This window comes from Haliotis cracherodii, unplaced genomic scaffold (assembly GCF_022045235.1).
Source record: "Haliotis cracherodii isolate W230 unplaced genomic scaffold, xgHalCrac1.p SCAF_9, whole genome shotgun sequence".
In the NCBI taxonomy this organism is placed as follows: domain Eukaryota; kingdom Metazoa; phylum Mollusca; class Gastropoda; order Lepetellida; family Haliotidae; genus Haliotis; species Haliotis cracherodii.
The window spans coordinates 16,606,026-16,617,988 of record NW_027266343.1 but is presented as its reverse complement, the minus strand read 5'-3'; the positions used below and the strand labels follow the sequence as shown (position 1 = coordinate 16,617,988).

The following is an 11,963-nucleotide window of genomic DNA, read 5'->3' as shown; positions in this document are numbered from 1 at the left end:
TCACTTTGATTAAAAGATATATTCACGTTCCCAACAGCGGTTTTCAACATCGCTTGGGTAGCCTGGTGGTTAAAGCGTTCGCTCATCACGCCAAAGGCTCGTGTTCGATTGCCCAGATGGGTACAATGTGGGAAGCCCGTCCTCCGCCGTGATATTCCTGGAATATTGCTAAAAGCGGTGGAAAACCATATTCACTCACTTACTATGAACAAAAGGCTGACTGAGGCACTGCTTAAAGACGCACATTGTGATTGTACTTTTAACATTCGTTCGTAACCATAAAAGACAACTTAAATCATTTAACAAACACTTCAAAGGGTGATCTTCCTGACGAAAACAAAATAAACCCCCACCGGGTTAGAGAAATATTAGTAATCATATGCCACCTTGTTTCCGCTCACAGAGCGTGCTTAACCGCGGTGGATCGATTAAGGAGTAAAAGCATGTAGATTTAGCCGGTACACAACGTATGCCATTACCCGCTTGCTGTCGCTAATGTTGCGCTTAACGCGTGTTATACGCAATAAATGAACATGTTTTTCATCACAAGAATCGGATTTCTGTCGTCCAGGCTTTTATTCTCACCAATCCCTCTAATTTTAAAGAAATAAAAAGATGTTTGCAACTAATGGGTAATTTGGAGTATGGTACAACCTCGTTTTTTTCTCTATTTTTTTATCGGTTCTATTTCAGGCCAGGGTATTGCATTTCTTTGGTAATTGTTCTAAATAAAAATATAAAAAACTTACTAAAATCAGCTATTTAAGTCAAAGAAAAACAAATTTGAACTTAAGTCTAATATATTTTGACTTCATATTCTGTTTTGAATGGCCGATGTCGATATTCACTCGTCCAATGTGTTATCAAGTATTATAAATCTACAATAGCCATTTGCCCCATCATAGAATAAGTACTAATATTTCATGCTTTTATATCCGCTGGTCACTCCGAAGCCCCGGGTTCGATTCCCCATATGGGTACAATATGTGAAGCCCATTTCTGGTGTCCCTCGCCGTGACATTGCTAAAAGCGGCGTAAAACCATATTCATTCCCTGGTGCTATTGTAAATACATAACTGTAAGAGTGAGTGGATATTGTTTTAAGCCGCTGATGAATGTTCCAGCAATATCACGGCGGGGAACACCAAACATGGTCTTCACTCACGGAAACCCTGTGGGGAATCGAACATAGGTCTTCAGGTTGACAAGTGAACGCTTTAACCAATAGACTAGCCACTACCAACCGTTTACAAATGTGATACAGTGTGTACCAGAAATAGCAAGACAATTCTCCTAGATAATAGATACACGATAACTGGGCTAATGTGTAATTATCAATTCAATCGAAGTCCAAATATCAAGTTTCAACCACACTTATTATTAATAAATGATTATTAAATTGAATTTTCAGCAACCTTAATGTACTTATTTGACGTGATATGGTTCTAGAGCATCAACAGCCAGGCCTAAAACCTCCCATAAATTGCAAGCTATTTGTATTAATTCTGAACAAGGGATTCTTTTCACACATGTGACAGTGTATCACTACATGTATGTCATAGATATATGATCATGAAATTAACACCTCGTAGGCGTGTGATGATTCTCGGCCTGTTATTAAAACCAGTCAATACCAATCACCACCATCTTGCTGCCATTTCCAATAATCGACCAGGTTGTAATAACTGTTTACGATGCTGTCCGTACACTGCCGTCTTCACTCATGTCGGGGGTTCTGGGGGATGTGTGTGTTTGTGTGGTGGGGGAGTGGGGAGGGTGCTATTTTGTGTTCATCTAGGTTCTTTTTACCATACATACATTTTATAGTTATTGACACATGTCTATTTCGATCATTTTAACACAGTTAATCGTCGTCAGTCATATATTCTGTAATAAGTAGGTTTTAGGAGAAAGAGAGAGGGGGAGAGAGAGAGAGAGAGTGGGGGAGATAGAGGGAGAGAGGGGGGAGGGAGAGAGAGAGGGGAGAGAGAGAGTGAGGGAGAGAGAGTGAGAGAGAGAGGGAGGGAGAGAGAGAAAGGGGGAGGAGAGGGAGGGAGGGAGGGAGAGAGAGGGAGGGAGGGAGAGAGAGACAGGGAGAGAGAGAGAGGGGGAGGGGGGGGAGTGAGAGAGAGGGAGGGAGGGAGAGAGAGAGGGAGGGAGGGAGGGAGAGGGAGGGAGGGAGAGAGAGAGAGAGGGAGGGAGGGAGGGAGAGAGATAGTGGGAGGGAGGGAGGGAGGGAGGGGAGAGAGAGAGGGAGGGGGGAGAGGGAGGGAGGGAGAAAGAGAGAGAGGGAAGGAGGGAGGGAGAGAGAGAGACAGAGAGAGAGAGGAGGAGGAGGGAATAGAAATCGAACAGCATCAATTGGTGCAGTTTACCGCCTGTTTTCTAATGTGAGGTAGACTCTATTCCAATGTTTCGTTAAGTTAATCCGGACGACTTCACTGAGAACGGTATAGTCTGGATTAGTGAGGTTTAAATATATATCTCATACACATTGTGGTGTTGACGTTGCGCGTCCTGACAGATGAAACGTCCTGAACTGTGTGCACTAAGAAATCTAACGCTACTTTAAGCCAGTCCTGTACTATCACGCCTAGGGGAGGATGACAACAGAATTAGGTTAAACATTGTCTTAGGGAGTCGAATTCCAACTTATATATAAATCAAAGTGTTGACGTTTGGGCTTTCTGACAGGTGAAACGTTCTCAAATGATCCAGCTGGCACCCTGTGACTTAACACACTCCCCAAATACAATCAGACCTCAGCAATGTCGGACAACTCAATTTTTTGTAAAGGGGGTTAAGTTTGGTATTCCCACAATTTTCACGTCGAGTATCTGCACCTTTTATCTCAATACCGATTGTCATTTCGTTATGCCGATCGTTATGCCATTGCGTTCATCTGCGCTGTCTAGCTACATTTATGAGTGAGTGATTTTGGTTTTACGCCGCTTTTAGCAATATTCCAGCAATATCACGGCGGGGGACACCAGAAATGGGCTTCACACATTGTACCCATGTCGGGAATCGAACCCGGGTCTTCGGCGTGACGAGCGAGCGCTTTAACCACTAGGCTACCCGACCGCCCCAGCTACATTTATGAGGAATAACGCAATAGACACGTTCCTCTAAAAAATAACGTCGTCCTGTTTACGACATCAAGTTGCAGGCGCATGTTCGAATCTCCAGGAATGACGTCATGACAGAACAATGTTTTACCGTGAAATAAACAATCCTTCGTATTTCATTGTTCTTTGCGATTTATCGCGAAGCTATCTAATATATGCATATAAGGGCCTATGTTTTTTTTAGAGATAGACTATTTTTTCTGTCATTGCTTAAAAACAACGAACCCTTTTGTGTTGTATATACGTCTTTGTTGTGTGTAATGTCATTTCTGCATCTAACATTAACATTAATATTTCATTCTGGAAATGCGGGAAATTTGATTTCAATGTGTGGGTGGTCTTTTACGTCAATCGCACTGAAAGTTATGTATTACCTCCATCAAGGAACGCAATTGACAAAATAAAAAACAAATGAACAAAAACAAATCAATGCCATTAAAAATATATGTACCTGAGAATGTAGATCTAATGTGTGCATGAAATCAGATGAACGGTTTTGCTATTCTTATCAACAAATAACATTGTTCTGCCCCGTGAAACCTCGTTAATACGAATGTTGTCGGTACGGAAACCTTAATTTTCGGGCGATTACATTTATAAACGTTTACATGACTACAAAGAGACATTACTTTGGGCAAATATTCGTCAATCTGAAAACTGGTTAATCCGGGCGGTTTTGCTGAGAACTTATCGTCCTGATTAACAAGGTTTTACTGTGTTTCGACAATGTTTCAACGCTATCAGGCTTGTCGTCGAGAACGAACGTCGACATAAAGCTATATAGAGTATTGCACATAAGATCTGAACACAACTGTATTTCCGTTTTAAGATAACCCTCTGAATGTTTTAAAGGAATATTAAATTTTAATTCGTTTATTTTCAGAAATAAACCGATTCCTGAGGTCATGGAAAAAGGACAGATCGTTACCCACGCGAAGAGCGACAGCAGTCGTGTAGTCCTCAACAACAGAGTATATGAGAATATCTCGAACGCAACCGTAGGCACTTCCGCCACTGAAATCGAGAATCATTCCGCTAATGCTTTTACAAAGCGGAAAAACCTTCGCTTTGAGTCAGGTCAAGATGCTCTGGTGCCACGGCAATGTCGCAATGTGAACCAGCGAGAACAAATTCTTTTTAACACGCTGGAGAAACATCTGTCCCGTCAGCAACAATCTGCGTTGCAGAGCCAAGATCACTCCATGCAGAAGTACAGACAGCGCCTCGCCGGATACGTGCGTCTGCGCATGCCCGCGGATGAATCGATAAATGGGAGTTGTGTTGGTGCGTCGAGTGGCAGCGAGGTTGTGATAGGTAGTGAACGGCGCCCCGGGAGCAAAACAATCTCGGGGAAATCAACACATGCGTCGATATCGACGTATGCTGTGAAACACGGCGACCAATCAATAGCCACCGTTGATGTAAACACAGAAAAGGAGGCTGGGCCTGGAGTTGTGACCAACGCTCCTGCCGAGAGAGCGCCGAGTGTATATAACACAGCCAACTCGACACGTGCCAGTCAGTCTAACGATTTGGGCGGAAGGAGTGTATCACAGGATTTCAGAGGGAAATTACCGAGTCAGAAAAAGTCGAAGTCGTTCAGGACTTTGGAGTCCGTAGTAAAGAAGATCCACTCGCAAAAGAAGATTGGCCTGAAAATCAGCATGCTGCGAGCACCAGATTCCTCCGGTTGCACGTCAACAGATTCTAACCTGTTGACTGTGGATGATAACAACATGAGGCCTCGAGCTTACACAGACCCGACATCCGATGGCAAGGGGAAGATGGCAATTAAGCTTCCCGAGATTACCATTGAAGACTGTTCGGACCCTGAAGACAAGACGAACAGTGAGGTAGAGATGTTCTCCGATTTCTCCCAGCCACGCCGCAGGGCGAACACTTGTCCGGAAGAGTTCTTCAACAGACGACGGAAGGGTAGGCCACCAACTCCCCCTCCAACATCCAGGAACAGCAGCCCCAACAACAAATTCACTTTCGGGAGCGCCAGGAGCGCCAGCAAAAGTCCCGTGTCGTTCGTGCACCACAAACTGAGTAAAGTTTTCGAAGATGGCGGCGAAGCTCCCAGTGGCGGGAACGTGTCAAAAAAGTCGTCTGCTCGTATGAGCAAGCAGACGAACGTTAACAGACGCAGTTCCTTCAACACCATGGCTAGCCTTAGGGCTGGTCTTGACTCCAAATTAACTCTGATAGAATCGGAGGACGAAATGAGCAGAGGCGGTGACATCCCTCCACCCAGGGCGGGAAACGGACCGTTTGCTGTGACAAAGCCCGAAGCATCGAGGGCAAGTGACAATAACAAGATCTCGGGATATAAGTCTCAGGGTCAGGAAGTGCCTGACGTATACTCTGCCAAGGATTGCCGCTTCTCGCAGAAAATATCACCAACGTTGGACGGGAAACCCCTGCAGGCCTGCTAACGCCACTTTCGCCATGACATTCAGGTTTCCATAATATTCACCTCACAGCATCTCACGGTACAGACATACAGAGGACTGTGCCTATATGGACATAATGAGCGATGACTATCAAGGCAAATGATTCATCAACGGTCATTGACAATTACAAAGCTTTTGATCTTGTTACAATCAACACTTGTACACATTTGGAATGGGAAAGTCCCGAAAATGGATGTATCGTTTTATTCTGGCGGTGAGTGCCATCACGAAAACACTTACAGTTGTACATATTTGTAAATACCGCTATTCCCAATTTCCTTCTGATACATTCTCTATTTGACTGTGATATTTCCTTTCATAAGCAATATTTCTCCGCAAGCTATTTCCGTTTGAATATTCACCATGCCATGTCTCCCAAATCTCATTTATACACTCATGTCCGCTTTTAGTTCCATTTGATGACATTGGGGTCACTTTCCCGCTTCAGTCGGTTTGGCCTGGTCTATTAACGCGGAATTGTCACGCTGAATAGACCAATAGATGTTGCCATGGGAACAAACAATCTCTCCACCGATTCATATCCCTGACTTCCCGAGGGTATCTTGGGGTGGGATGGGAGGGTCGGAGTTCGTGCTGTAGGGTTAGTGGAATAAGGTCTGTGGAAGCGCAAGGACATCAATATAGAATAATGTCAATCGTTGTAGACTTATATCATTTTCATTGCTATTTACCATATATTTCCACATATATGTTTACACTGATTGAACTTTGGAGTATTCGAGACAGCAGATGATCAATTACTTATCTGTTCTCTGTAAAGTAATCAATAAATCGTCGATTACCATTTAATTAACCGTCATTATACTCATCCCTTGGGCGTCATTTGGTTGATGCATATCATCGTATCCTAATTGCGTGGATCGATGCTCATCATGTCAGTCACTGGATTGTCTGGTCCAGACTCGATTATTTACAGACCGCCGTCATATAGCTGGAATATTGCTGTGTGCGGCGTTATACACCTATCCACATATGTGGGATGATGGTTGAACCTTAAGATAAGCAGTACGTTTTTAATGGGTTTTTTCAGATAACAGGGTCGGTGGGGTAGCCTAGTGGTTAAAGCGGTCGCTCGTCGCGCCGAAGGCCTTGGTTCTGTTACCACATGGGTACAATGTGTTAAGCGGCGTAAAACCATCCTCACTCACTCAATTAACAGAAGTTCAAATTATCGAAACGTGCACATCTAAAGAGGCGACATTCTGCCTAAACCAGCCTTTAAAACATAGCATAACCTGGGTCCTTTTCACGAAGCAATCTTAGCGCTTCGACTCCCGTACGTCTATGTTAAACTATGTCAGTTACCATTACCATAACGCTAAGGTCGTTGTGTGAAAAGGGGCCCAAATCCTTTGATAACGATCTTGCCATATTGAGAACAAATATTGTTTGGTTCATCTTTGCCAATGTATTCAAGTGATGGTAAGATGATATGGGTCTTTATCACCATGGCGCTTGTCAATGTAGTTTAGAATAATAACGGTAATAATGTATTGACCTTTCCTTGTAACGTTAATCGCGGAAATAGTGTACATCCAAATGTCAATCAGCAGTCCCATTAACTACAACGTCGGCTACTGTCCATGCTATGAGAGAGAAAACAAGCTTATGTTGTCATAAGGGCCTGTGTGCCTCATACATAGGCATCGGTTATAACAAGTATTGATTATATGACACAGTATATTGGGATGGTGGATGGGAGAGCTGTAGGATTCTCAAAACTGTATAGTTGGCGCGTAAAACACGCGAATTTTGCTAATTTTGTTTTAAAATAAATGTTTTTGTTCTTCATTTGACTTTTGAAAACTTATTCTGCATGCATCAATGCTTGTTTGTTGTTTAACGTCGCACTCGCAATATTCCCGCTACACGACGGTGGCCTTGAAATAAGTGAGTCTGGACCAGGCAATTTAGTGATTGATATCATGAGCATCGATCCACGCAATTGGGATACGATGACATGCATCAACCACGTCACCGAGCCTGACCACCCGATCCCGTTAGTCGCCTCTTACGACAAGCATAGTCGCCTCTGGGTTGCTGAAGACCTATTCTATCCTATATCTTCACGGGTACAGTGTAAAAATGATAGCAATCACTGTGTAAACGCACGTTTGTTAAGAACATATTGACCATGTCCACAAATCCTGCATTTTGTTTTGTTATATTTAAGTATGGTTTATAACAATCTGCCTGTATATGTCAATCCTTTCTACAGGGGCACGGGTGGCCAAGTCTTCTGCAATTCGTTGTGCAGTGTTGCGCCCCTTGGGCACGCCAGAATCATATGATCGTGGTTTCGAATCCCGAATTGCCGTGATTATGTTTCTAGGTTTGTCAGCACCATACCCGTCCTCGTGGGTACCACTGAAGTGGTAAACGTCTAAGACCAGTATTACTTCGGGCTTTCCTCCCACATCAACACTGACACACCGTGATATAACTGGAATACTGTTCAAAGCGGCGTTAAACCCAACTCACCCACGCACTCTTTTCTCCATTTCATTCAACAAATGTACAGTTACTTTGGATATTGTTCAGATATATTAAACTCGTTCTAACAGGTTTTCCTGATCCAGTTATAGTCGCGATATGCTTGAAGTAATGCCGATGCGACGTTAAATTGTAACTCACTCAATGATCCAATTATATACATGGATGTTTGACTTAAGCAACTAGACACCAAATTATCTTAACTAATGATAATGTAACTTTATGTTTAGCATCAGTAACAGTGTTAAGTTTACGTGAAACCTGCTCACCTAGAATTATGTCCATCGTATTCCTTTGTTTTCATTAAAAGTAACTTTATGTCTATTTTACTCTGATTTAATCGTCTCATCATACACTGTTAACCTTCTTCCCGACATCACTGTACGTTCAATAATGTATATTCATATGGAATTTTACATCTGTATATTATGATTATCATTGTGTGCTGATAAAATAATCTTTGATATATTTTAACATTTTTAACTTACCGTAACTGATTCCTATCCAACACCTGTTTCAATACTGTATATAACTTGCAAATGATCAAGGCATTGTATTGTTAATATTCTCTTTATACTCTCAAATGGTTATTGTTAATTGTAAATAAATGTTATTGTACAATGTCTTTCAGAATAAATATATAAATTTATACATGATGATTTGTGTTTTTTTCGATATATTGGGTATGTTTACACAGTGAGCAAGTGGTAAGAAGATTTGAAGCTTGAAATACATTTTCGGACTCTTATCGAATGTACCAACACACACAGACAGACACACACACACAGACACACACACAGACACACACACACACACACACACACACACACACACACACACACACACACACACACACACACACACTCACACTCACACTCACACACACACACATTTATTCAGTGAGTGATACCTGGCCATGGAGGACAGGACATGCTTACCCTTTTCGCGAACACCTGGTGTCATCACTGATTTTAGTTAGGCTATTTTGCCTAATGCCCAATGACATATGTTTCAGTGGATGATTGAGGCTTGTTGTTCTCTGACGTTAACGTTAGATTTTTAGCGATCTCAAGTGAACATGTACTTGCTTATATACAAACTTGACTATATACACACTTTGTCTACCTAGGGGGGGTTTCCTTCGGTGAGTAAGTTTATTTCTGTATTGTAGGCCATTGGCCCATGTACAAATATGTTACAACAAAATAATATGTATACGGCAATTAGGAGGTAGATGACAATATACTTACTATCAAATGCAGATTTACGTCCCAGAGCTTCTTTAACGAACTTAACACATTTGTTAAGGATTGACACATCACGAGAAGTCAGTAATTTATTCAATTTACAAATATATGAGAAATATGCCTCTTCGGTATATATATATATGCCGCAGCAAAGATGTGGTGTATGTTATGAGATGTTCGGGATGCGCCGAAAACTACATCGGTGAAACCGGCATGGAATTAAAAGACAGAGTCACTGTACACAAACAGCAGATTAGAGACCCTGATGTTCGATGCTTAGGTGTCAGCAAACACATTGATGATTGCGGAAACGGGAGATGTACCATTTTTCCGTTTTATAAATTGTATACAAGTAACAAGCAGCTGAGACTGGAACAAGAACAAATGTTTATCCAATTGATGAAACCAAAATTGAACTCTAAAATGTATTAATAGATTTGTCATTTCAATCGTAAATGTTACACTGTTACTTTACAAATACTGTTTATTTTAATTCAAATGTCTCCCTACAATTGTTAAATTACTTGGTGTCGTCGCTGGAGTGTGTAAATACATTATGACGTCACAGTTGTAATTTATGACGTCATCATAAGTATGACGTCATATTATATGTCATTGTCAGCGAAAGTACTATGTCTGAAACTGATATAAAGAAGATGATGGACTAACGTGGACTTTATTAATTATTTATTAATCTTCTTAATTTCCTTTTCATATTTGTAACAAAATATTCAACAGTCAGCAATGACTGAATATTCTTATGATATGCAAGTCGTTTTGAATCATTGATGTTACTAAAAATAATTGTTTTCCACAATCGTCTAATCTCTGTCTGAACATCGACAGAAAATATGAAATATCTGTTTCTGGTGTGCACTGCTAAGTTCAGATCAATATCATTGTATGCTCTCAATATCCTACACGCATAAGCTGAAAAGACACGACATAGGTTGAGTGTTACTATATCAGGCTTGCTCTGCTCTACAATATGTGATGCACTTTTTCTGTACCTCGATTTGATATTGCCGGAATATTGCTGGATTGTTGCTAAAACCGGCGTACAACTCCCTCTTAATTAATAATTAGAAATACATGATTTTTATTATTCCACACATCCTGAACACAATGTCAGAACGATGTGTTCTTACATGTACTGCCAGTACCGGGTGTTCATTGTGTGACGTTTGTCCTCGTAATTGTTTTTTTTCTTTAACTTCCAAATTATACACGAGACGATCGTGAAGAAGCTTTAAAAAATGATAGAATGAATTGTGTATGTACAAGGCTCGTGTCTTCTTAAATAATGTCCAATAAACCGTATAAAACAGAAGGAAACCACAATACCAATGCATCATGGTGCAATACCAATGTCACCAGGTGTTCGTGAACGTATGACAAAGTGTCCATTATACACTCGCACTGACACTGACAAGAATCCATATTGGAACCAGCTTCGTGTACATGACAATCACATGACATAACACAAGGAGGTTGCCAATCTTATATAACAATTCAAATTGCTGTATGCCTAATTTCTAGTATGCAGAGAAAACGTCCGTCATGGTACACCGTATGCGGAAGGATCTGGCGTTAGGGTCACAATGGAGCTTGAAAACTATATGTTTCTCCAAAGTCAAACTTTACTGTTTTTTGTTTAAATTTTGGTGTCCAATCATAGAAAAAAGGGTTTATATCGGTCAAATCTTTGTTTATTGCAAAACTCAGCAATATGACACCGTTTTGTGAGAAACGTTAAAGAGATTCTAATCTACCTCACTCACTCACCATTCTTCATTTTCACAAACATCACCCGCCATACTCACTCACTCACTCGATAACGCATTCATTAACCCAACTACCTATCGAAAACCGCTCGCTCACTCACTCGATCACGCATTCTCACTCAACTATCCATCGAAAACCGCTCACTCACTCACTCACCCACTTATTCACTCACTCACTCGATCACGTATTCACTCACCCAACTACCCATCGAAAACCGCTAACTCATCCACTTATTTACTCACTCACTCGCTCACTCCTCACTGTGAGATGAGCAAGCAACAAACATATCCTCTCAACATATGCTTCCAAGATGCTGCGTGCCCGTGAATGTCATGGCATAAAATGTAATGCTATAGGCCTTTCCAGACACTTCCGTGTGTACACTTCTGATGAAGGATCCCATCATTGTGACATTAATTGGGAAGAAAGACAATTCGGGCTCATTAAACGGCAATCATCTAGAATCATTCTAAGACGGTTTCTATTTAATGCCTTCCGACTTCCTTGTAAACCTTCCGACAACCTTGTTGATGTTAAGACTTTCTTTTTTATCGGAGTCACATAAACGCCAAGAAACGGATAAAGCATTTATTAAGCACGGAAATAGAACTTCGTCCTGTATCGTATAACCTTATGGATATTTCAATAATACCACCCCATGGCCTCACTGAATTTACACCAACAAGTCCATGAAGGTAGAATGATTAAGGAATTTGATGGACTCATAGAATTCCCGATGGAGATGCGGGATAACTGATATGCTTGTGGGCAGCCTCATTAAGGAAGTTAGAGAATGATCGATGTGTCAGTGGGAGCATATACTTTGATGCTGT

At 41.4% G+C, this 11,963-nt stretch overlaps 1 protein-coding gene across 1 annotated transcript; it reads left to right on the top strand.

Moving 5' to 3' along the window:
* The first annotated feature begins 4,033 nt into the window (after positions 1–4,033).
* On the top strand, positions 4,034–8,678 carry LOC139452848 (uncharacterized). The gene has a single exon (XM_071234483.1). The coding sequence runs from the start codon at positions 4,034–4,036 to the stop codon at positions 5,564–5,566; it is 1,533 nt and encodes a 510-aa protein (XP_071090584.1). The 3' UTR covers positions 5,567–8,678.
* The last annotated feature ends 3,285 nt before the right edge of the window (positions 8,679–11,963 follow it).

Coding starts and splice junctions, on each gene's coding strand:
- LOC139452848 (XM_071234483.1), top strand. CDS start 4,034: ATGGAAAAAGGACAGATCGTTACCCACGCGAAGAGCGACAGCAGTCGT.